Source organism: Xenia sp. Carnegie-2017, unplaced genomic scaffold (assembly GCF_021976095.1).
Source record: "Xenia sp. Carnegie-2017 unplaced genomic scaffold, XeniaSp_v1 HiC_scaffold_6, whole genome shotgun sequence".
Taxonomy (NCBI): domain Eukaryota; kingdom Metazoa; phylum Cnidaria; class Anthozoa; order Malacalcyonacea; family Xeniidae; genus Xenia; species Xenia sp. Carnegie-2017.
In genome coordinates, this window is record NW_025813526.1 from 16,206,516 (window position 1) to 16,233,962 (window position 27,447).

At 31.2% G+C, this 27,447-nt stretch overlaps 2 protein-coding genes and 1 pseudogene across 2 annotated transcripts; all 3 read left to right on the forward strand.

The window, feature by feature from the left end:
- The first annotated feature begins 720 nt into the window (after nucleotides 1–720).
- On the forward strand, nucleotides 721–8,553 carry LOC124457547. Its single transcript, XM_047007781.1, has 8 exons — nucleotides 721–843; nucleotides 974–1,206; nucleotides 1,376–1,406; nucleotides 1,490–1,721; nucleotides 2,296–2,696; nucleotides 3,711–3,747; nucleotides 6,880–7,009; nucleotides 7,869–8,553. The coding sequence occupies exons 1-8, from the start codon at nucleotides 738–740 to the stop codon at nucleotides 8,385–8,387; spliced, it is 1,689 nt and encodes a 562-aa protein (XP_046863737.1). The 5' UTR covers nucleotides 721–737; the 3' UTR covers nucleotides 8,388–8,553.
- Nucleotides 8,554–11,486: 2,933 nt separating this feature from the next.
- LOC124457187 lies at nucleotides 11,487–12,156 on the forward strand (annotated as a pseudogene).
- A 10,741-nt stretch (nucleotides 12,157–22,897) lies between these two features.
- On the forward strand, nucleotides 22,898–25,944 carry LOC124457188 (uncharacterized skeletal organic matrix protein 5-like). Its single transcript, XM_047007471.1, has 3 exons — nucleotides 22,898–22,902; nucleotides 22,987–23,041; nucleotides 25,107–25,944. The coding sequence occupies exons 1-3, from the start codon at nucleotides 22,898–22,900 to the stop codon at nucleotides 25,641–25,643; spliced, it is 597 nt and encodes a 198-aa protein (XP_046863427.1). The 3' UTR covers nucleotides 25,644–25,944.
- The last annotated feature ends 1,503 nt before the right edge of the window (nucleotides 25,945–27,447 follow it).

The following is a 27,447-nucleotide window of genomic DNA, read 5'->3' on the forward strand; positions in this document are numbered from 1 at the left end:
ATATATCGTCTATTGACAAGTGCCTTGCATGACGTCACAAAAGTAACTCCATCAAGACTTTTCGAACGATAGGCAACTTCCATTATAAGAAGCAATTTTGCCATGTATTTTGCAATTTTCAAACCTTTCAATGCTGCATTTACTGAGATATAGCCTTTGAAATTAAGGCAATTATTTTGAGTAAAGCAGAAAATTGTTTATTTCCATACTAATTTCAAATTATTCTTTGCAAAGCAGTCTAATGCTATTTTTACGGCATAAAGAAGAGTTCTCCTACAGTGTCATTTTAATGCAAATGAATGAAACATTAGCTATTAAGAGAAAACAAACAATATTTATTCGGTTGTTTATAGCATTGAGTGTTTTACTTATAAATGTTGAATTATTGATGTCCTTTTTTTACATTTTTTGCTTAATGTGAGCACACTATTTTAGCTTAGGTAAATTCACAAAAATTATTTAACAGCATTTTTGAATGACAAGTTGCAATTCAAGTTTAAAATTACGGGTTTAATAAACGTTTTGACAGCATAACTTTTTAAATTAGGAGTAGAGCAGATAACTAAGGGAATATATTTTGCAGTAGACTGTATGATCGAGTAAACAATATCTAACATGAGATAATTATTTCATTACAAAAAAGCACTTAAAGAAAAGATCGTATCAAAAACTAATTTGTTTTTAGTGATTCATTTAGCTAAGCTGTTTTTTTGACTACAATGTTTATGTGAGGCAACATGTTTTTTAAAAACTGTATAAAGATGCTCTTGACAATTTTTTGGTGTTTTGAATCTTTTAGCCAAATCATGTGTTTTAATTTTTGCTTCGATTCTTCACACAAAGGTAAGGCACGTTATGTAGAAAATACTAGCTATAAATAGGGTTTGTCGTAAAATATTGAAAATTTGCATTTAGCAAGACCTAATTCCTTTTTTATCAAAATTATGTTAGAAATATTATTGTGCATTTCTAGATCAGAGACTGCAAGGCAATATATTCAAAAAAATTGATGTGACAAATGAGATGGAATGCATTGTTTCTTGCGCTAAGGAACCATGTTGTCGATCTATAAACCACAGGAGAAAGTTCAGTCAGGGACGTTGGAGTCTTTGTGAAATGTTACATACTGACCTCAATAATAGCAAAGAAAACGATTTGAAACATAATCGATTTTATGATTACATTTTTCTCAATTCCCCTTTCAAGGTAAAAAGAAAACTTAAGTCAATCCAAGAATAAATGTTTTGATAAAACTTTTTTGTCTAGTTATATCAAATACGTATTTTTATACTTAAATGTAAAATATTCAACGATGTTTATTATTTAAACACAAATTCCCTTCTCTTCATTTCAAATGCTAATTTCGTTTGTCTAGGAGTACAACAAAACATGCGAACTTCAATCGTGTAAGTTTAGATGGTTTTTACATAGCTACACAATGTTTTTTTTCATATTTATATAAATATAAAAAAGTTCAATTCATTCTTAGCTTTTAACAAAAGTTATGATTTGCTCTTTCCCAACGCACATGCTGAGAACATGATTCTAATGGATAATATGATGCCTAATATGTCAGAGATAACGTTGGTGTTTTGGATAAAAATGAACTCAAGTCAACGAATGGCCCTGTTTTCTTACGCTATAGAAGATAGTCCTGATGAATTTTTTGTTGGCTTTCAAAAGAATTGGCTTATTATCAGAATGCAGTCCAAGGATATTTTGTAAGGGGGAGTTGTAATAATTTACTTTTTTCTTAGTGAATCCAAAATCTGCTTGAATTGTGTTAGTAAGACTAACTGCAAATATCATATTTCAGGACAACCAAACACAGTTACACCGTTATTGCGAAAGAACTTATTCATTTATTTGCATCATTTATCAATCAACATTCATTTTTATAGTAATAGACATTAGTTTTTAAACAAGCGGGACATTTTTGTTGGTTTAATTATCAAGTAGTTTACAAAGGAGATTTTCGATGCACTTTATTTTGGGAACTTAGTATTTAATGTTAAGTTTAGTTTCGTTTTTCTTATTTTTATCGAATTCTCGGTTTAAAAGAGAGGGTTTTGTTCTAGAAAAACGAATTGACAAATGTAAATTATAAAATTTTTTTTGCTCATCGCTTGAAAAAATTCCAGTTTCTTGATTTATAATCTATCAATATTACGAATTTAGAAAAAATAGCTTGTTTTGATTAAGATGTCTATAACTTGGGAGTTCCATAACATCCAGCTTTTTTATTAATGAAAATCATACTACTTCCCTAACTTACTTCTTTTCGTTACGTTACAGAAAACTCAACATTCCACAAATCAACGACGGTTTTTGGCATCACCTGGCCATCATCATTGGTCACATGGATAAAAAAATTATTGTTGATGGATTTAAAATTTATAACACAACTAAGTTAAATAATTCATTTCCATTATTACATGGTGGTGGTGTTGTTGCTATTGGTCAAAAACTTGAATGTGTGAATGGTGTTTTTGATCCAAATATGTCATTTGTTGGTAAAATAAGTTATTTGAACTTGTGGAACAATGACGTTACACGTGATAAATCCTGTCTTAAGATGCTGATCATTGATGAATGTACCACTGGTCTAAATGAAAATACTTTTGTAATTAAGTGGAATCTTTTGTATCAATTTGCAAGTGGGAATGTTATAAAAGTTCCTTCTTTAGCTAAGTTTGGTAAGTTAAAGTTGCATTTTTACTCTAATCGTTTAATAATTATGTTTATTATAATAATTAAAAGTCAAAACATTTCTCGTGAATTTTACTGAAAATGGCAAATAGTAAATAAAAAAAACGCAAATTCATTTCCTATAAAGCTAAATGTTTAAATAGATCTAGGTATTTTAACTGTATTTTCTTTAGACGTTTAATTAAGATGTACCCAACCAAAGTGGAAATAAGATATTATCTCGCACTTTTTTATCAATTTTTTCTAGTAAAAAACAGAATTTTTCTTCAAATTTGTAATACGTGGTATTAACTCGCCTAACAAACATGTTCTTAAACCGAACCCAGTCAACTATACTTTTTTTAAATGGCAAAATTCACAATTTGGACGGTTTTGCTTAAGTTGCTCCCACAGCCTTTTTAACTTCTAGCTACTGTCTTTTCAGTAAGGTATTTATTAAATTCCTTGCTGTTGTAGCAATTTTATATCTCGGTCTTTTTGATAAGTTTTGCTTCTCGTTCTTTATTCTTTTCTACTCTATTAGTTTTCTCTTGTGTCTAGCTAGAAATGTAGATAATTGTTTCATGTTACTTAACAATGGCAATTACTTCTATGTTTCATTTTTCTTTCATTTTCAGATTGACCACAGCGTTTTTTAATTTTCTTTCCTCAATATTGACTCCATGCAATTAAGTTCATTTTGCTAGATTGCTTTAGTTCGTTTGTTTACCGTCTCTATTTTCCTCATATCAAAGTTTGCAATCAGCTCTGCTGTTTTCTCTTATTAGCACTTTAATTGTCTGATTTTTTTGTCAGCTAATTTTGACATGAATTTGTAGCTCACTAGTATTGAAGATTGGTCGACTTTTTAATTCAAAGCGCTCTTTAGTATATTCAATAACGCTTTAATAGAAAAAGAATTTAGGAAATTAAAGTTAGCTACATTTCCTATTACGTGTTGTTTGTGGTCGTCCCAAATTTGACTGATGCTTATCTAACGCTTCTTAACATTTATTTTTTAGGTTTTTCATCATGCAAAGAAGCATTAAAGGATGACAGGTATAGTATGCCTAATACATAATTTATTAGGAATTCGTGTTCATTATTTTTGTTAAAAAAGTTATGTCCACCTTGTTATTTTTTCCACGCTCATTGAACTCAATTCCACGCCCACGCTTCTTTTTGTCGCGGTTGGTAAACATGAGAGAAAAAACATAGTTGAGCTTTGTCCAACTGCCTTTAGATAAATGACTCGAAGACATTGATTTTATTACTTTTCATTTTTCATTAGATCACATAATTCTTTAACTTAAAAACATAATGAATTATTTCAATAGTCTTTATCTGTGACGGATCTAGAATAAATCAAATAACTCACGCAACTGATGTCTACAATTCAAAAATTAGTCATCAAATTTAATGCTTACAATTCTATTTTGTCATTTGACTAAGTCACTAAAGAGTTACGTGAGATATGCTTGTGCAAACCTAGTGTTTAGTTTCCCACGTTAGTCGTTAGTGTTGATCGCAATATTTTGTAAATGGCGAGAACTTGGCGATAAGGATCAAATTTTACACTATGATCTCAAAGAAACTGACATATTGGACAATAATGAAAGAGATCCAATCAACGAGAAACAAATGCCAAATTTTTTTCAAAACTTAAATTAAGTTTTTTTGAGCATCGCAGAATCCATGAAATAAATGAAGAAATCAATAAACTGTGGTGGTTTATGCAAACAGATGGAAACGGATGAACCAATGAAGAAACGACCGAAAAGCTTAAAACAAACTAAGTTTTAGGACGAAATCGATGTTTATGAGGGAGAAGTCTTGTTGCAAATGACGTACACCCTGGCCAATACGGTCATAGAGGGTGAAAGAAGCATCGAAATTGCTCGAAACGAATAGGACGCTATGCTAACTGAAATCTCGAACGACTTCCATCAGGATAAGGACATAGGTCCGAGCATTAAAACAAGATGTCAAACGTTGAAAGCATTTACAACTGGTAGGTGATGAGTGCATTTTTAATTCACAAAATTACTCAAAACATCATAACCTGGCAATAATCAGTGCCATTTGGTGATAAAATCTTTCACCGACAACGTTAAACTTTGTCCCTTCAAGATATTGAAAAATATTTGGAAAGAGCAAGGACGTACGAGATGGTAAAAATAAACAATTATTGATTATATTAGTTTCTAAAAGCCTCATAAAGTCATAACATCTGATACTTTATCAAGGTGGCTTGAAAAAATTTTGAAAATGGCTGGTATTACTGACTTCACGGGACACAGCACCAGAGCTGCCTCATCATCTTCAGCAAAATGGAGTAATGCTGATATTACTAGAATCTTGCAAGAGGCTGGATGGATAAATGCATTTCATTTCATCAGATTTTATAGTAATTCCCTGCACAGAAAAGACAATTTTGTGCAAGCGTTATTACAGTCTTGTGCACAGGACCATAATGTAGCAAAATATCGTGTTATTGTTATTCATTAAGAGCGGTTTTTCCAAAATAATTGAATTTTTATGGGTTTTAACTATTACGTACGCTCAAGATCTCAATATTTTTAATATCTAATGTGACTGCTTAGTGATGTAGTAGTTAAAAACTAAACAAGGCTTACCTGAAAGTTCAATTTTGATTGTAATTCTTTGAGCAATTGGACAGGGAAACTATAAGGAGTCACCCACCCCAATTAATGCCTGAGAGACTAATTAGGTTTATTTTCTCAACCTATGGGTTTTTCTTATATTGGCATCACTTGCGGCGTTAAAGACTGAACACACGATCTGCGTGCGCATATCTCACGTGACTCCTTAGTGTCCTTCTCCAATAACTCATAGAATTAAAATAAACAATTAAATTAAAAGAACTGCTTGTAAGTTTACCTTTAATATTCAATTTTTTGCAATCATTAAATTCCCAACTTATATTAATTCAAATTTTAATGACGAAATTCTGTTATATCTGAAATCGTACATAAAAATCACCTTGGCAAACAGATCAGTTAATTTTAACATATCTGGAATTATAATTAATGACTGAATGATAAGCGTGTTGGCTCGATTGGTTTGATTGATAATGGGGTTTAAGAACGCTATGTAAGCCTTTTCATTGATAAAGTGCCTGATAGTTGGTGATCTGGAATAATCTCGGCCGATAAACAAGGTGGCTGAACCGATAAGGGAGTGCAATTGCTACTGTGTAATTAGTTAGATTAAATTTTTGTGTTATTATGATTGGCTTTACCAAGTTCAACTGATAGGCAATTGAGATAAAATCTGATCTCTACTAAGCAATTTTTTTGACGATTGTCAAAAATTATGAACTGTCCCTTGTGTTACATCATTTCTAACTTAACACATTCCATAGAGGTGTGTCTGGAGTCTTAGCAAAAAAACTTAAATGTTTTGGAAAAAATTGTATCGCTTTAAAACGATAAAAATTGCATTTTTAAGGCTTTGAAATTCAAAATTTTACACCTTAGGTGATCTTTGACTGATGTTTGAAAAATCATAGATATGTCGAGAATTGTGCCTCCAAATTTGTAGTCCTCGATAAGTCACAATCAATTAAAGTAAACATGCAAAAGTAAGGTTTGCAAAGGTATATGAACTAGAAAAACTATCTAATTAACAAGTACGTTCGTGACTGTATTGTACTATGGACTCCGTCTCGGTCACATACGTTTCACAACTAACTCCCTTCTCTCACTCTTATTCCACTATAACTTCCAATTCTTGACATTCTTACTGATATTTCGTGCATGCTATTTACTTGTGATGAATAATTTCCTTATCAGTTTCTGACAGATCCGCCCCAACTGTTCTTAATCAGTTCCCATTTTATGTTACGTTTTGATAAAATAAACATTTTCTTAAAGCAGTTGCATTTTTGCAACTATTTGTTTTAGGAAAACACATTATCTAAAACGTAAACTTCATGATATTTTAGTAACATAATACATTCTAAAATGTTTTTCATATTTTATTAAACAGATAATAGCTAATTCTCCATCGTTATACTCAATCGAGACTTTTTTATTCTTAAAAGATAATGTTTGAAATAACTTGATGTTTGCTCACGTTTCTTGTCATAAAATATTATATTAATAAATTCTAGCAACAAAATCCAGATTCCAAATTGTTTTGTTTATTTATTTTAAACAAATGTAAAAGTGCAAAAGATGGTGTTTACTTGGTAAAGACAAAAACTTCACTTGGCTACAGCAAAGTTTTCTGTAAAAAAACTATATCTGGTTGTTCTGGAGAAGGTTGGACGCTAGTGATGAAAATTGATGGGAATAAGGTGCAACTAAAATTGTTTAAAGTTTTTCTTCAAAAAATTTAGTAATATAACAACATAAATTTTTGTGTTTAATGAAAAATGAAGGCATTAACAGAATTATAAAAATCTATTTACTTTGCATTAACGAGCATCATTTTTTTTAAAATATTACTTTTTTATCCTTAAATTCAATGTTTTTACCTAAGCTTCATTTCCATTAAATCGTAGAAGTCATTAATATTGGATGACGTTCGTCGTCACCACTCATGCACGGGGATTAATGGAAACTTGATTCGAGGCAATAAATACAACAACTGCACTGCAATAAATATAGACGAAGAGTTTTTTAAAAATAGACATGTTTTGGCATCTCATGATGCCATCTTCAGTAGAAGTGAATAATTACATAAATAATACAAAGTTTATGAAAGAGTAATATGATACAGTGACATAAATATATAGATATGGATAATCTATAACAGTAATAAGGAAATAAGATAAATTAATAGGGAACGTAATATAGACTAAATGTGTTGAATCTAAAAACTTGAACATTGAGGTCAGGGTTAGTTTTGTTGATGTGGAGATCTTCTTTGATTTTACTTATTCTTGAATCTCCCCTAACCCTAAGCACAATGTTCAAGTTTTTAGATCCAACACAATATTTGTTTTGCAACATGCTCCCAAGTTATTTGTCTTATTTCCTTCATATTGTTAAATTTTATCCATATCTATGTATTTTGTCGGTGTATCATATTTAATATTTATCATTTATTTTTTGATGACAAGAAATATTAATGGTTTTAAAATAAATGTTAGAAATGTTAACTAGTAAACAGGATTCTTAATTTACGGCTTAATTTTTTTAAAAATTTTTTAGAAAACATTTGACTTTGACTCATCGCTTTGGAAGAATAAAAATAGTTACAATATTGAAAATGGTAAAACAGGAGTTGATAATTTGGAAACAAAAATTCCTACCTACTGGAGCACAAATATAAACAAGATATGTGTTGGAATGAGATTCAAGGGTGAAACAAATTTTATCAGCATCGATTTTCATGCAAATTCGTTGTACGATGTCATTGCCGATGGAAAATACCATCAAACCAATGTGAGCCGAAACAAATGGATGTCATTGATTACAGACAGTGTTCTTCAACCAAACTGCAATAAAGAGGGTTTCAACGTTTTTGACAAAATAAATTCACACCCCCGTGTAAGGATTGGCATCATAGGAAATAATGAAAAAAATTGTAGGTCAAGCGACTCTTTCATTGGATTTGGCTGTACGTACGAGCGATGCACGCAAAACGCTCAAATAAATAGCTGTGGAAACACGGTTTTCCGCCACAATAAGGAACAATTTAAATCAATGGGATACATTTTTGTTCTCTAATTTAAATAAATGCTTATTTAGACTACACTGCTTTTGTTTAAGTTATAAATATGTGTAATTTGTTTAATGTATTGTTATGCCAACAAGCTTTAGCATTGCTAAATGTACTTTCTTCTTTGTTATCTGCTATATGTATAATTCAATAAACTTTTCTTTGAGTATGTTATACCAGATTTTTACCAACCTTATCATAGAAAGCAGTATTTAAAGGCACTCATTTAATATTTCTATTGTAAGCATACAATATATGTATTAATTACAATTTGTGGGTTAAATATTAGTAATAAAATTCAGGTTAGTTTGTGACTGTAGAAGTTACCCATTAAATTATAAAAAAGGCTCACAAAAGAGTATCCTTTGTAAAATACCTAAAATAAAAAATTCAGCAGAAGAATTTGAATTTTAATTAGAGTAATTTAGCAAGCCGGACTTTTCGTATAAGACATCGCCAAAATTTTTGAGAAGGATATGGGTCTAAGATGCCAAGATGTCATAAACTATTTGTGATTTAGCAGAACTCTTGCAGGACTTCGTCAAAATAAAGAATAACACTACTTTTATCCATTTTAGCATTTTCTAGCCTGCCCGTTTTTTCTATCCATTCAAACTAACTTTTTAATATAAAAAATAAATTGCTGGAAATTTCTCGATCTTCGTTTCGCAGGTCCTTGGGGATCTACACGATGGTGCAGTGCTGTAGAAGTAGGGGGCACTTGGGAGAGGAGCCCCCCCTTATACCTTTGAAATGTGTAACATTTCATTATTTCATAGCTTCAGCTTCGTCAAGAGAGCCCCCTCCATCTGATAAATTTAGTTCTAAAGCAATGGATTTTGTTCTTTTTTGCGCATCTTATAATATTTTTGTAATGAACATCCACACGAACGTTTAACAAAATTTAACAAAGAAAAAACGAAAATACCTTCATTAGAGTCAGCGCAGCTAGAACTTTATGTAAAAAAATCCAATTGACATAAGCAAAATTTAGGCATACAAATTTTTGCAAGTCCCCTGCTAAGTAGCTAACTGTAGTGAGCCTTGTTAAATTGATTGATTATTTTAGCTGGAAGAAAATCATTCATTAAGCATGAGTCACGTTTTTGTTTACTTCATCGTCACAAGATATTTATAGCATACTGCTGTTATAACTAAAATTTTTCTGGCATTTAAAGATACGTATTGAGTGTATCTTTCAAGAAAATCATCCAATATTGCCACATATAGCTGAGCAAATTGTACAACTGAGTCAAACAAACGTTAAAATACTTTGAAATTTTTGAAATTTTAGCCATAAATATTTGACGTAATGTCATAACAAACAAATAGTTTATAACATGTAGAGGAAGATGATTGCCATATATTTTAGAATAGGCAAAAGTTAAATAACTTAGTTGGGAACTTTTTAAAAGTTTGCAAAAGATTGAAACGATAAAAATTTAATCTCGTGCACTGGAATGCTAAAGAACATGAGATCACAACGTTAATTGATGTGAAAATTAGTCAAAAACTTGGCTGTATTCTTGAATAGATACATCCATATTTTAGAAATAAGCTAAAAACATTTTTTCAGTTGTTCAAACAAATTTAATTATTTACAAAAAACTCTTTAAAAGGATATAAGTATATGCATGCATAGACTATGCATCATTGTCATTGAAGCCAAATTTTAATTTACAAAAACAAAGTTGAGCTATATTATTGATCTTTAAATATTTTTTCTTCCCTGTCACTGCATATTCAGGTTACTACATATATAATCACAATTGCTTTTAAAGTATACTGTGGTATTATGAAAAATCCATGTTGCGTTTGCTGAAAAAAAGTTAGTTTGTGTAAAGTTTAATATTGTATTTGAAGTTTCAATTTTAAAATTTATTTTCAAATTTTAAAATTCGCATGTCTTTTTCTTATATTTTAATGCATCTTTCATGTACATGGTTGCAGTTGAAAGCAAGAAAAATAACATCAATCCTGTAAACATCACGAGTCTCGATAAATCTACCGAAGTGCATCGTATCATCTAATTTATAACTATCTTAAATTTTGTTTTCAAAAGTTTTTTTTGTTCACAATTAACTGTAGAGACATGTCCATTAAAGGAAAATGTTTTGTTTGAAAATGTTTTGATTCGAAGATTGAAAACAACAAATGCAATAGGATTGTAATTGTGTTTTATAGCAAAATATCGCATTGCTAACTGCTCACAGTAACGTTTCCAATAATAAATGCAAACGATAGACTTTTTTGAGAATCTAAAACTCTCAATTCTTTATTTTTCAAAAACTGGTTGAAATGACTTTTAACTTTAAGCGTTTAAAACATTTCTAAGGTCAGATGATGCCATGAGGAAATTTGTCATTTGACACATTTTGTGTTCGATATTTTATCGCAATTTTCTTTCACATCATGACACAGCCAAGTCAAAAAACTATTTTTATGAACGAGTTTACGAGAATTAAAACAGCATTTATTCATATTAAAAGGAAAGTGAGTTAAAACATATTTTATGCTTATAGAAAAGTAGCCAAAACTCATGTCTAGAAGTATGGAGTGGTGGTTGCAAAAGCTTCTCATAATTTCGAACATTTTTTGTATTCTTTAATTAAATAGAACATATTATTCAGAAAATTTTGTCTGTTTTCAAAGATTGAGTCACTAAAAACTAGGACCGATATAGTCTGGGCTAGGGTATTTATCACATCGGCAAGCACGTAAAGATGTATGTAGTTATGTGTGATTAACTAGTATAACTACTAACACTTAGGTTTATTAATTTTAATTTTTGTGAAATTACTTCAGTTTACGTTCTCGACATAAACTTAAAAATCCAATGAGTAAAGAGTTTACTGTGGAAGGAGAGACAGTAAGTGTCGCCATCGCCACAATGTGATTTCCGCCTGTGTTAACATTGAAACAGTTACAGAAAGTCGATTTGTCGTTGTATGGCGGAGGTTATAATACCTCAGATCAGTTCATGTCTAATTAACTTATTTTTTTGGAGACAGGAAATACTATTTCAGTTAAAATAAATATTAAAATGTTTAACTTTGAACAGAAATTTTAAGTCGTTATTTAATTTTTACAAATTTTGTTTGGAAACTTTCGACTTTGACTCAGTGCTTTGGAAGAATAAAAGTAGTTACAAGGTTGAAAATGGTAAAACAGGAATGGACAATTTGAATACAATACTTCCTACCTACTGGAGCACAAAAATAAACAAGATATGTGCTGGAATGAGACAAATTGGGAGACAAATGGTGAGACAAATGGTGAGACAAATTTTATCAGCTTTGATTTTCAAGCTAAATCGTTGTACGATGTCATTGCCGATGGAAAATACCGTCAAACCAATGTGAGCCGAAACAAATGGATGTCATTGATTAAAGACAGTGTTCTTCAACAAAACTGTTATAAAGAAGGTTTTAACGCAAAGGATGAAATAAGGTTACATGCTCGTGTAAGGATTGGTATCCTGGGAAATAATCAAAACGATTGTGGGAGAAGTGACTCTTTCATTGGTTTTGGTTGTCCATACAACGGTATTTACTGCGGGCGAATACCTCAAATCAACAGCTGCGGGAACTCAGCTTATTGCAATGGAAAGCTGATAATAGAACTTAAAGCAATGGGATACATTTTTATTTCTTAATTACAATAGTGGTAATAGGAAAAACACTTGTTCTTGTTTCGGGCTATATATATTTGTAATTTGATTTATGTAGAACTAGATGTAGATGTACTTTCTTTTTAAAGTAAGCTTTACGAGCTATATTCAACTATGTTTGTTTGAGTAATGTTTAGCAAATTTTTTCAAAACTTATTAGAAAAGAATTTTTTCAAAGGTTTCATTTGATTTTTCTATAATGAGCATAAATAAATATGCATTAAACACAACAAAATTCACACTGCTTGATGAAAATCCTACACTGTCCCAGAAGCTAAACTACAACGACTTATAAGAAAATTAAGACGGAAGGGTTCAATTGACATTAACCCAAAGGGCTCTCAACCATTCCGTTTTTTTGGCTTACCTAAATTATACATGAAACGTGAAGCAGGACAACTGCGTCTACTACGTCAATGATCCTTTGAAGCGACTTTCTCGGATGTTTCAATAGCAAAAGCAAGGTCAAGTTCTCACTTTAAGGTCAGTTTTGCTTCAGCTAATAATCTCTATTGAATCTTATGGTAATTTGTCCAACAAGCAAGTCAATCTCGCATTCGCGATCCCCTGATTAAAAACTTTAATTCTGCCATTAACATTGAAAAGGTCACACTCAGGTTTTGGCATTGTATGTTGAAATTTAAACGCTGTCTGTGAATGGTTCGCATGGTTTCGGTTGGTAGTTATATCCTGTACCAGTTGCGTCAGCTCTTCGTAACTCTTAGTTTTGAGGACAACGATAGCTACCAAACATTGAATCAACTTATACGTTTTTGCCCCTACGCTAACCAAAGAAATCGATAGGTGTTTGGTTTCGTCTTCCATATCTTTGCCCTGAAAAAGTGATTCTTAAGTTCGACAAAATGTCGCTATTCTTCATTATTGCCATCAAATTCTTCGATTTTCCCAAAAAGTCGTCATACTAAATTTAATCCGTTTTAATTTTGTCGGCCGGTGTGGTCGCCTATTTGGGTTTGAAATTCATCTGATCGAAGTAAAACGTTTTCTTCGTCTTTAATATATGCTTATATAGTTTTATTGATAGCAATCTCGCAAGAACAAATCCAACGCAACAAAACAACATGCATCATGAGTCGTCGTTCACAAGAGATCCGGCAGATGCCATCATACATCACATTATGAAAAATAACTAATCACATTCATTTCATTATTGTTTTTTTTTTATTAGATATTGTTAAGTGCATATTCTAAACGAAATTAACATAAATTTTGAAAGACACTTGCACTATGTCCTTAAGTAATTTGATGCGGCAAGAAGATTAAATTAAAGAATCATGTTTTAAAAGCGAGAAAATAACTGCCAAGTACTTGCCAACAGATAAAAAAGTTGATATCTGTCAAAAAGTAATTACATTGATGACAATTCCAATATACTGTCAATATATAATGTCGACATATATAACGTCAATTTAAAATTTTTGTCACAAATTTACAAGTTGGCTACGCCATTGTATTTCCCATATCATCATAAACTCAGTTACAGGTGACTTAAAGTACTTTGTTTATTGCGAGTGATCTATTTGGTTTTTAAATGAATTTCATTCCGTAAAGAAATCAACCAGGTACATTTTAATGTATTAATACACACCCCATTTCTAAATTAAAGTCTAGTAATGGCCTTGGATTTTTTAAAACCTGTCTTTCTCAATGCCACTCATTGTCTTTATCAATTTGTAATTCATCATTTTAAGTTTATCTCTTATCTTTTTACTTAAGTCTTTGTCATTCTTCATTTTTTTCGTAATTGCCTTATTTACTTTAACTTCCTCTTTCATCCTTTCAAGTTCCTGTTTTAGCATTGTAAGTTCCATTTGCAAGACGTCCTTGCAGAAGCGTGTTGGTGCAATTATGGCTGCGGAGGCCAAAGAAAAATTTCGCGCCGCCTTCACCTTTGAGCTAATGATTTTTGCTGTGCATATCGCAGTATTATTGAGTCTCGATACTTTATGTTAGTTTTTGCATTTTGATTACACTCTAACGATGACTGCTCTACCACTAGAAAATTAAAAATAGGTACGCGAATAGGTAAATGACTAATATTTAATTAATTACATGAGAAATCACTAGAGAAGTCCGACGGTCATTTTTTGTAATGATAACCAAAATATTATAGATCATTTATCAACAAAAATGATAATTTTGTCGCCAAATACAACAAACTAAAAGTCCGTCTCATTAGTTTATTAGCTTGCGCTCTATGGGCGACTGACTTAAACGACGGAAACAAGTCGGGCGTCTGTTTGAGAGACAGGCTTCAGTCAATGACTCAATAGACCTGCTAAGTAGGCTGGCCACTATAACGAGCCACTATAACCTGTATGATATTTTGAAAGGTTTATTCCCACTATTTCCAGTAAAATTTTACGAATTTCCTTCATTTTATACTTTCGAATATTTTCCGTAACGCATCATCATCATGTGGTCGTGTCAATTTGTGAATTGCCGTCCTAGCACCCGGACATCTGGACATTTTTTAGTATAACATTGTGGTTAGCCTGTTAGCAGGCTACTACAAAAAGTATTATTAGGCTTGGATTAATGATAAAATGGAATACCAGTAACGATTCCTGTCTGTGGTAGAAAGCCAAGAAAATTGATTGAAATAGGCAAAAAACTATACATTTTTAGGCCTTGTCACGCCCCCTAAGAAGACATTAATTTGGACAAGTATGTTGTCCACTGTCATTGTAACAATTGACAAGTCAGGTGTTGTGGCCACATAAGAAACATCAACAATGCTCCTCAATTACTTTATTCCTTAATCGATTGTAAAACGACCCCCCTTACAAGGTTTCATTTTGATCTGTCTTCCTTTTCTTTACAGTTAACTTCATTTACTTTATATTATAACTGTGGAAATAACTGTTTGCTTCAATTCATTTTTCTAGGCTAAATTTAAAACTTTGTGACTCATAATTATTTCTGCGCCCCAATAAAATAAACAGCTAGGGGGACTTGCCTCCCCTACCCCCCTGCCCCCTGCCCCTCTGCCCCCTGCTACCACGCCAGTGCGTCATTGTTCTTATGCTTTTTCTAAAACTGTTGAAATGAGGTTAAACCCATAAACATACTTCCAAATCATGTAACAAAAGTTTTGTCTCGACGTTTCAGCCAATCTGCAGCTGGTTTTAAAAAGCAGTTGCTATTCAAATAAGACCACTTTTTAAAGCTGTGCGTCTTTCTTTCTAAATCAATTATAATTGTTGCCTAGAGAAGAGACAACGCTTCACATAAGATTATTACTTATGCCAACACTCTTCACGTTGTCTTTTAGTTTATACAATAGGGTTGTAAATTTAGACTGTTTTTGTTCTCTTTTAATAACTCCTTAAAAAATATATTGAGTTAAGTTATTTCATATTCACATAGCTACTAAAGGGTCAGGTTTGTATCGGGGCTTTTATCCTTTTTTCACAAATACGTTGTGTTGACGTATTTGTCGTCGATATTGAAGGCTATTAATATACTATTTTTACTAACCTCAAACCACCAAATCAAAATGTTTTCATTCAACTACCATCGTTAGACTTGACATCCTATCACTTTAGTAGTTGAAAAACAGTGACCACTGACTTGGTAAAATAAACCTAGAGTTGAAAAGCTTGCACGATTGATTAAGCTATTTTTTTAAATTATTTTTGTGCGTATTAGTTTTTTTGGTAGCGTTAATATCCTTTTTTGCTTTGAAGTGTTGGGCGCTTCTTGGGAGAGCAGCCCCCCTTCTACTATTGAAATGGTAATTTAAAAGGACACTAATGACAAAAACCTGACTATATTTTCATGAAGTACAATCAAAAATATTAAAATTACGTTTTTGATAAGTCGATAATTTTTCTTGTCTTATTGTTTCACATGATCATGCCCGAATCATCCATTTATGCTGTGTAGGTTTCAAACAGAATAATTTAGATTAAAACTTACACGAAGGACTGATTATGGCTGTTTAATATTTTTGAGTTGCTTGGGCGCAAGTAACCAATTGATATTTACTGCAAAAATAATGACTGCTTAAATAAACTCTTTGAATATGTCTAAAAAAGTGAAGCATTCATCTCTGTTGGACTTTTTCATGCCAAAGGCGAAGAAAAGCAAAGAAAAGCAAATAAAACCCTTTTGAAGATTTAAATGAAGACATAGATGTGGAAGCTGAAACTTGTATCTCGCAAAAACCTAACAGCTCCAACAAGCCCATTGAAATAAATTACGAAGTTTTCCACGCTTTAAAAGCTGAAGCCGGAGGAAGAGGCAAGCATATGGCAATGGTTGAAATCAACGACAGCAACATCTCCGAAAAAGAGGCTGAGCTGAGAAGTTTGATAAAAACACACAAGAATCTACGGTAAACAATGTCTTCAATGAATTTCCAAACTCTAGTGAGCATTTAGTTGTCGGGATTTTAGAAACGTTAACAATCTTGGACTGCATGCTAAACTATGAAATTACATGAGTAAAGAATGGATACAATATACTGTTTTTCCACGCAAAACGAAGAGTCTTGAAACCACAGCAGCGCAAAAGTACCTAAGAAAAAAATTTGCCAAGCATGCAAAAAGCAGTGCACACGTAACTGCAACCAATATTCTCAATGAAAAGGAAAAGAGAATTATCCAGATCTCAACTGGCTTATCTGTTGCACAATATCAATCAACAACTGTGAATGCTTAAGAACTGCCTTCTATGTTGCTAAAGAAAACAGAACATACTCAGACTATGAGAATCTGATAAAGCTTTAGCAGAAAAATGGAATAAATCTTGGGGTTACTCTACATTCAAAGTGGTCTTGCAAAGAAATGATTGATACAACTGCCTCAATTATGCGTAAGAATCTTATTAAAGAAATTACCAAAATAACAAAAGGATTCCATTATAATTGACGAAGTTATCTCAAATGCAAAAGAATCCTGCCTGGTCGTGTATGTGAGGTCCATAACAAACGGTTTTGCTGTTAACATTTTTCAAAGTATTGTTGCCAATGAAGAGCCAGGCGGGAAACGGATTCTTAAAATAAATATTAGAGCCCGAAAAATAATTTTAAAAATATTCATAAACAATTTGGTTTTATGAAATTTATTAAAAGAGTGACGTTTTGTTTTTACTCAAGACATCTTCAGACTAGTTAACAAGAATATAGATATATGTTTGTAAATGTAGATTGTCCAGGTTGGTATAGTCCTGAGAAGGACTGTTTTTGTTGTTGTTGACTGACGTTTCGACAACCTTAGCGGTAGTCATCAAATCTGCCGACAAAACAACAAATTTCTACAAGCTAGACAAGCCAGCATATTACGACCTCCTTGATTAAAACATCACAATATCATACAAGAAATCAAATGTCGACACAATAAAAGCCATCCACGCCGAAGACAAAAATGTCACATCACAACTGGGTATATCTGACACTGGAATTCGCCTCAACCTACGACAACATCACAAACGCCAAAAGCAAACAACATAATACACGCCATAAATTTATTTCTCATACACAACCAACAACTCTGGAAAAACCAACAACTCTACATTCGACGTCGCAATGGGCAGCTTCGACGCTGCTGAAAAAGGCGAACTCGTAGGAAGTTACCTCCTTTCTCAACTACAACACGTCACAACAGACATAGGACTTTATCGGGACAACGCATTACACAAAACCCAACACTTCTCAGCAATACGTCAACAGCGAAAGCAACCATCCATCAACCATAAGGAAGAACATACCCGCCACCATTACAATAAAATTTAATATAACTGCATGAATAATTAATCTTCCTTAATATTTTGACTAAATGTAACTGTTATTTAAAAATGGTAATCATTTAGATTTATGTACTTTTATTTTAAATCATTTTCACTTTAATATAACTTTTTCAAATTTGATTTTAGTACATTGATTTGGTTTCATTTCGAAGTTCTAAATTTCAATTTAGCTAGATACACTTTTAAATGTAAAAGTCACATACATGCGGAAAGAGTAAGCATATTTACTGAAACAGATGGGCTCCAGCGAAACAAAATTTATTAAATTTATGATAATTTCGTATTTCATTAACCTTTGACAGCGTTTTAGCAATTAGAACTTTTTACTAAGCTTTGACGTTTACTGCATAAAAAGCATGTTCTCATCAAATTTCTTAACTAATGCTTCCTAAGTTAAAGCGAAACTATTACTATAAGAAAACTGTACTGACAATATGAATTTCCCTTATGATGTACACATGACAAAAAATAGTTTTAAGGCTCGTTCACACCAGCGATCATATTGATAGTAATCGATTTTTTCGGATCCTAAGAAACGGATCATGTGAAAACGTTTAAACTTAGCCTCTGACAGTCGAATAGTCAATCGAAAATATCGGATGAAAGTAGAACTTGCTCTATACTTCATTCATATAATAAGATGAAACGAAGCCGACCAGCTGACTTACATAGATTCAAAAAATACTTGAACACAAGAACAAAAATACAAAAAATGCAGAGATAAATGTACTGCATAACACAAATGGCTGTTTACAAGACTATAAATATTTAAACGAATATAAATATCAACAAAATTATTGGATCGTCTGAACAAGCAACCAAAACTTAAAGCCCAACAAATGGGATCCGACAAATATGATCTCGTGACCGGGATTTATACTTTGCAACAATGAAATTCCGAATGTGGCAAAAAATGTTCTTTTTCATGCTACAATGTATAGCACAGGATTCCGTATTTATATTGGGAAGGTGATTCCTTATTTAAAGCTCTAATAAGAAAAAAATACTACGATTTTGTCACATATCCAGCAACAAAACAAAAAAATATCATATTGCCTTTTAAAGAAAGAAAAAATACCAACTTTAGAGCGGAGCAACTTAATTTTTGAATTTACTTCAGTGTTCAGGCTTTTTTCAATCATACTTAAGTAAAACTAACCACTTTCTTCCATAAAAGAATTAACGTAGCTTCAGGCAAAATCCAACCCCATGCAATCAAAGCGCCATTCATTTTGAACTTGACACATTAAATGACATAAATTCATCACATGAATTTTCTAAATAACAATAAAACTAACTTTATACTGTCTTCATTATAACATCCTAAGGTTTTGCTTTTCTGAATTGATGAGTGTTATATATAGGTTTCAAAAATCTTCAGCTGAACACTACTTTGAAGTCTTCTAAATGCCTTGTATGTTTTCTTCCTAATTCCTTAATCTAAATTTAAATAGTAAACACCTTTCCAATTTATTTCTTTTCATTGCTTAGATCATTTCAAATATAAGTCTTATCTTGAGTTTACAAGATGGTGTTTTTTTGGAGTATGTTTCATGTTATCATGTATTCTATGGATTCATTCTGTAATAAAATGTAAAGAATTTGGGTTGTTTAAACAACTTATTTTGTACGCAGTAAAGTTAAATTTAATCTGATGTAATTTTCCAACAATATTGCAATATTGCAATATTGCAATTACGGAGATAAGGCTGTTTTAATTAAGACAGAGTTTTTTAAGAGAAGCAGAAAATTAGTTACATACCTACTCAAATAATATTATTTTTAAAGTAATACTGCATTTGAACTGCAAAAGTAAGATGTCCTTTTCATTATCATTTTTAAATGAATGAAACAATATATAGAAAAAGCGGACAATTTTTGTTCGTGTGTATGGCTGCGTGCTTCACTTGTACATATTTAATTATTAATGCCCCTATTTACATTTTTAGTTTGTTCGAAACTTGCTTGCTTACATTGACAAAGTCAGATAAATTGTCATATTGTGCGGTTTTTCTGTAAAAATATGAAGCATAATTCAAGTGTAATGTCCCCCTCTTTAAATTTTTGTTAATAGCATAACGTTTTTAGTTGTTGTGTAGAACGGAACACAAGGAGGAGAACATTTTTTATGCAATACCCTGTATAAATAGAGTAAACATCATTAAACATAAGGAAATCATCATTTCATTACAGAAAACTACTTAAAGAAGCAAACGCTATAAAAGCTAATACGTTTATGGTGATTAACTTATAGCTAAGCTGCTTTTACTTTGACGAGAATGTTTATGTAAGACAAAATGTTTTTAAAAAATTCTATAAAGGTGCAGTTGGCAATATTTTTGTGTTTTGAATATTTTCTTCGAATCAGTTGTTTCAACTTTTGCTATGATTCTTCACACAAAGGTAAGGCACATTGTGTAAAAAATAGTATAAATAGATTTGATCGTGAAACATAAAAAATTTTCGTTTACATCCCTAATCTTTTCTTTTATCAAAATTATATTTGACATATTTCGTGTTCACTTTAGGTCGGAGACTGTATACCGATATATATATTAAAATTGTTGTCAAAAGTGAGATTGAATGTATTGCTTCCTGCGTTAAAGAATCATGTTGTCGATCTATTAACCACAGGAGAAAATTAAGTCAAGGACGTTGGAGTCTTTGTGAAATGTTACATAGTGTTCTCAACAACAGCAATGTCATTGATTTAAAACATAATCGATTTTATGATTACATTTTTTTCAACTCCCCATTCAAGGTAAAATTAAATTTTAAGTCAATAGAAGAATAATTTTGTTGGTAAAAATGTTCATTCAGGAATACATTAGTATTATGTCAAAAAAATGTATATCTAGTTATGTAATATCTTAAAATATCTGTTATTTAAACAGAAATTGCTTGTTCTCCATTACAAATATTAATTTTTGTTGTTTAGAAGTACAATAAAACATGCGAAGTCCAATCGTGTAAGTTTAGATGGTTTTTACATACACTGTGGTTTTTTATTTTGATGTAAATATAAGAAATTTTAATTTATCCTTAACACTCAACAAAAATTACGATTTGCTCTTCAAAAATGCACATGTTGAGAACGTGATTCTATTGGATAATGCGATGCCCAATATGTCAGCAATAACGTTGATGTTTTGGATAAAAATAAACTCAAGTCAACGAATGGCGGTGTTTTCTTACGCAATAGAAGATAGTCCCGATGAATTTTTTGTTGGCGATGAAGGAAATTGCCTTGTTGTCATAATGCAGTCCCAGCATATTTTGTAAGAGGAAAATGTTATAGTTTACTTTCTTTCTTAGTAACAACAACTCATTAAAATCGCACATTTAAAATTATATGAGTTGCGTTAGCTTTAAAATAGCTTATATCACGAAATATTTTTTATTTTAGAAGACCTAAACACAATACATTAAACTATTTGCTGTTGTTGCGAATAAACATACTCCTTTATTTGCATGGCTCATTAATGAAAAGTTTGTTGAAATCCACAAAAATGCCATTTTGAACACAACACACACTAATTTTATAGCAAGACATTTCCATTACGTTGATTTGCAATAGTTTCATAGGTGGCCCAAAAGTCCGTTAAAGTTTTTTATTCAATCGACCTGTTTATATAATAAATACATTATTTGATTTATGTACATTGTTTGTCACGCAAGCGATTTCACGTGACTTCCACGTTTGTATGCTTTAAAAGGTCGTATATTTTTAACAAGGTTGGCAACTCTCAACACAAAATTACCGACCATTAACACAAACACTTTCAAAAAACTGCAAATATCACATAAGTACATGGCAAAACGCGTAAACCAAACACATTTTATTAATAAGGAAGTTTTTACAATATTTTTGTAGTTTTCTAACATTCAAATGTATTTCTAAGCATATGAAAAATGTTTTAAGGTTTTGAGGCAAATATTTAGTAAGATCAATGCTGGGGACACTTGTCTAAACATTCGTCATGTTTTTTAAGCTTAAACACATTGCAGATAGGCTACAATTGTGCTCAATTGTTTTCACAGCAATTAAGCCAATCTGCATAGCGTTTAAGCATTCAAAATATGGCAAATATATAGATAGGTGACCAAAGGATAAGTCTTCCTAAGAATTTGCCACAAACCCTTAAAACATTCGCATTTTTTGTATACTTAGAAATAAAATTGAGTATTAAAAAAGTACAAAAATATTGTAAAATTGTTTGTGATTAATGAAATGTATTTGTTTTTCATGTTTTGCCATGTACTTATGAGATATTTACAGTTTGTGAAAGTGTTTGTGTTAAAAGTCGGTATTATCATGTTAAGAGTTGCTAACCTAGTTAAAATATACGACCTTTAAAATCATACAAACCCGGAATTTACGCAAGATCGTGAGCGTGTCAAATATTGCTAATAAAGGAAATTATGTATTTACCATTTACATAAATCAATTAAATAAAAAAAGTTAAACAGATTTCTGGGCCGCATATGGTAGTTTACATATAAAACGTTCGATATGCACTGTTTTGAAACTTAGCTATTCATGATAAGTTGCATGTTTTTCCTTATTGAAATTTGGTCCAAAGTTAGTATAAAAGAGGGGATTTGGTGACAACAGAACACACTGAAAATGTGAAGTGAAAAAAAAGTTTTCGTTCATTGAAAAAATTTCCAGTTTCTTTATTTGTATTCTATTGAAAGAGCATTCAAGAACTCGCAAAAAAACAGCTGTTCTTGATAAAGAAGTCTAGAAGTATGCAGTTACAATATAAAGCTTTTTATTTAATGAAAATCATACTAGTTGCCTTAAACTTCTTTTCACTATATAATAGAAAACTCAACATTTCGGAAATCAACGACGGTATCTGGCATCACCTGGCCATCATAATTGGTCGCACTCATAAAAAAATATTTCTTGATGGAATTACAATTGATAACAAAACTATGGTCAATCATTCATTACCTTTATTACGTGGTGGTGGTGTTGTTGCTATTGGTCAAAAACTTGAATGTGAGAATGGTGTTTTTAATCCAAATTTGTCATTTGTGGGTAAATAAGTTATTTAATCTTGTGGAATCATGACGTTATTTGTGAGTATTCCAGTCCTATTGTGCCGAATAATGATAAATGCACCACTGGTCTAAATAAAAGTACTCTTGTAATCAAGTGGAATCGTGTGTACCAATTTGCAAGTGGAAATATTGTTAAAGTACCCTCATTACGTAAGTTCAGTAAGTTGAATTAGCTTTTTTACTCCAATAATTTTATAATCAAGATAACGTTTTTAAAAACAATTCTAAGTCAAAAAAACTACCTGCATTTTACTAAAATTCATTTTCTTTCAAGTAGTTATGAAATGAAATTTTACCTAATTATTTTTTGGTATGAATTAAAAGTTTAGAATGCGCTGAGTATGATGAGGTTTTAACATTTCTTATAACTCCTATGGATGATATAATATAGGTAGTTAAATGTGCCTTTTTTTTAAAAATTGCTTCGTGATATATGCTTAGTGCCTTGGACTAGTAATTTGAAGTACCTCGTGACGTCAGTGTTGGTTTGGCACTTGTAAACAATGATAACGCAATACAAAATTATACAAATAAAAAAAAATTTTAATAGAGAAAGTTCATTTAAATTTTCGTGCGACAATGTCATTTTAAATGAGATTTCTATCCCAAAAAATCGTTTTTACCCCTTAAAATTTTTACTGGACACTTTTCAAGGTTTACACTATGCAATGATATAAAAATATGAAACCATGAAATTTCGTTTCTTCAACACTTTAAAGCTAAATATTGAAATTAAGACCAAGTCGCAAATTTTTCCGAGAATAAAAAATTACTTGACAGACATTGTAGTTATTGGTTTCCATTTTCTCATTAAAGCAAATAAATTAATTAGCTATAAAACCTAAAAAAAGCATTTTAATAGACTTTATCTGTTTCCATTTTGGGTTACTTTGGAAAAATAATATTTTCTTAAAGCAGTTGCAGTTTTTACAAGAAAAATTTTTGCGTTGGAGAAGAATAGAAATTTTCTGGTTTTAATTATTTTTCATAAAATACATTATTGAAAACGTACAGTTCGTGATATTCTTTTAAAATACTTTCCATATTTTTTTAAATAGAAAATAACTCTACATCATTATATTTACTTGGGATTTTTTTCATTGTTTAAGCAAAATGTTTGAAAAAACTTGATATTTGCTAAGGCTCTTATGATTAACTATCATATCGATAAATTATACATATAAATTTTATATTGTAATTAGTTTTGTTTATTTATTTTAAATATATACAAAAGTTCAAAAGATGGTGTGTACTTAATAAAGACGGATATTTTATTTGGCTACAACAATGTTTTCTGCAAAAAAATCATATCGGGTTATTCTGAAGAAGGTTGGACGCTAGTGATGAAAATTGATGGGAATAAAGTACAACTGAATTTGTTTAAACATTTTCTTCAAAATATTTAGTAGAATAACAAAATAAAGTTTTGTGTTTATAAAAAAACGAATGCAGAATGACAAAAATCTATTTACGTTGCACTAACGAGCATCATTTTTTAACAAACTTAGTTTTTATCTTTAAATTCAATGTTTTTACTTAAGCTTGATTTCCATTAAATCGTAGAAATCATTAATATTGGATGACGTTTGTCGTCACCACTCAAGCACAGGTTTTAATGGAAACTTGATTAGAGGCAATAAATACAACAACTGCACTACAATAAATATAGACGAAGAGTTTTTTAATAATAGACATGTTTTGGGATCTCATGATGCCATATCAGGTATAATTGAATAATTACATAAATAGTAAAAAGTTCATATAAAAGTAATATGATACAGTAACATAAATATATAGATATGGATAAATTATAAGAGTAATAAGGAAAAAAGAAAATTTTATAGGTAGCGTAATATAAACTAAATGTGTTGAATCTAAAAACTTGAACATTGAGGTCAGGGTTAGTTTTGTTGATGCGGAGTGCTTCTTTGATTTATCTCTTTCTTGAATCTGCCCTAACTCTAAGCACAATGTTCAAGTTTTTTGATCCAACACAATATTTGTTTTGCAACATGCTCCCAATTAATTTATCTTATTTCCTTATTATTGTTAAATTTTATCGATATCTATATATTTTTGTCCGTGTATCATGTTTAATATATATCATTTATTTTTTGATGACTGGAAATATTATTGGTTTTAAAATAAATGTTGGAAATGTTAACTGGTATACCAGATTCTTAATTTATGCCTTAATTTTTTAAAATTTTCTTAGGAAACATTTGACTTCGACTCATCGCTTTGGAAGAATAAAAATAGTTATCAGGTTGAAAATGGCAAAACAGGAATGGATGATTTGGAAACAAAACTTCCTACCTACTGGAGCACCAAGATAAACAAAATATGCGTTGGAATGAGATTCGATGGTGAAACAAACTTTATCAGCTTCGATCTTCAAGCTAAATCGTTGTACGATATCATTGCTGGTGGAAAATACCACAAAACCAATGTGAGCCGAAACAAATGGATGTCATTGATTAAAGACAGTGTTCTTCAACCAAACTGCAATAAAGAGGGTTTCAGCGTCGTTGACGAGTTAAATTCACACCCTCGTGTAAGGATAGGCATCATAGGAAATAATGGAAACAATTGTAGGACAAGTGACTCTTTCATTGGGTTTGGCTCTACATACCCGTATTGCAGGCAAAACGCTGAAATAAATAGCTGTGGGAAATCAGCTTACTGCCACAATAAGAATAAAGCGAAACAATTTAAATCAATGGGATACATTTTTGTTTTTAAATTAAAATAATGCTTATGTAAACTACAGTTGCTTTTGTTTAAGTTATAAATATGTGTAATTTGTTTTATGTATTGTTATGCCAACAAGCTTTAGCAGTGCTTAATCTACTTTCTTTTTTGTTATCAGTTATATGTATAATCCAATAACCTTTCCTCTGAATAATATATACCAGACTTTTAACAACCTTATTATAGAAAGCCATTATTTAAAGGCTCTTATTTGGTATTTCTATGTTAAGGAAAAAATATATGTATTAATTACGATTTGTGAGTTGAATATTGGTAATAAAATTCAGTTTCCTTTAATCCAATTTAATGTAATCGTTTGTGACTGTAGAAGTTACCCATTAATCTATAAAAGAAGGCTCACAAGATTAATTGCTTCTAACACAATAAGTTGCACACCTTCAGCTCTCATGCATGTATATATAGATCCCCTGTAAAAACCTAAAATGAAAAATTCAGCAGCATAATTTGATTATTAATTAGAGTAATTTTGCAAGCCAGTCAATACGTATATGACATCATTAAACTTTTGCAAAGGATACGGGTGTAGGATGCCAAGATGGTGTAGAACATTTGTGATTTAACAGAACTCTTGTCGGACTTCGTCAAAATAAAAGATAAAACTAGCTTTATCCACTTCAGCATTTTCTAGCTGGCCCGTTGTTTCTATCCAATCAAACTAACTTCTTAATATCAAAAACAAATTGCTAGGATTTTCTCGATCTTTGCTACACGATTGATGTTAGGTCCAACCCAACCTCTGTTCACCTTAATTCTACTAGCCAAAATGTGGCCTATTATATTGACCGCGCGAGCGTTGTGTTGGGTCTGTTTAATTTCTGAAATAATTTTGTATAGATTGGAATCAGAAATGGCATCGCATTTTTCAGCATCATCAATACCTGCGTAACGTTAAAGGTTATAGATTGTTGGCCGAGATAATCCTAAGCACACAGTCATTTGAGCAACGCTGAATCCCAAATCAAACATCTCCTTGACTCGTACTGGACTTTCGTTAACGTTGGGTTTGCCTTTTCAATAAACTAATTCAAAATAAGCGAAATAAGAAATATAAACAATTTAGCTCGATATTAAATGTAGTTTTACCTTCTTGTGGATATGTCTGTTTCTTTGGCGATATATCTAACATAAATTTCCATTGTGGAACGAGTATAATACAGGATTGAAATTTGCCAATTGCAAAGTAAAATATATAACTACAGTGTAACTTAAATACGAACTAAGTAAACTTTGCTCTAGCTGTCTTAATATATTGTTATTACACTCACCCTATAACATACCTGAAGCAATCGTCATTTCAGTTCTTTTGAAATTTTTTTCTTCCCTCATAGTCCTTTTCCAGTTTAGCAACAGCTCATTATTTTAGAATTGGCACGAACGATATTTATTTTACATTTGGCTCAATACAAGCAGTGGAGTATTTAATTTGCAATAAACAATACATGGCTTGTTTGGAAAAAATCAACGGATTGTTTGCATTTAATACAGAGATGGTTACTAAATAATGAAATTAGAGACATTTTGCATAAAAAGTATTTTTTAAATTTGGCGCCGAATCTTGAGAGTATACAGCCAATCTTGTACATTTTCATGATCACTGATCAAAAACAAGATTTCAACTGCAGTTTTGTCAAGTTAAAACACAGTGCAGTGTATTTATCGAGATACTTTGTACAAAAACATTACGTTAATATCGGCGCCATTTCGTCGTCGTCAATTTTCTGCTGGATAAATACCGCTTCTTTGACTTCATAAATATCTTGATGGCACTATCATACACTGCAAAT

What these genes read in the sequence shown, in the direction of transcription:
- LOC124457547 (XM_047007781.1), top strand. Translation starts at nt 738, where the DNA reads ATGTTTTTTAAAAACTGTATAAAGATGCTCTTGACAATTTTTTGGTGT. An exon ending in CTTCGATTCTTCACACAAAG is followed by an intron (nt 844 to 973) that starts GTAAGGCACGTT and finishes GTGCATTTCTAG; the next exon opens with ATCAGAGACTGCAAGGCAAT. An exon ending in TGAAAATTGATGGGAATAAG is followed by an intron (nt 7,010 to 7,868) that starts GTGCAACTAAAA and finishes AAAATTTTTTAG; the next exon opens with AAAACATTTGACTTTGACTC.
- LOC124457188 (XM_047007471.1), top strand. An exon ending in TGTTAAAGTACCCTCATTAC is followed by an intron (nt 23,042 to 25,106) that starts GTAAGTTCAGTA and finishes AAATTTTCTTAG; the next exon opens with GAAACATTTGACTTCGACTC.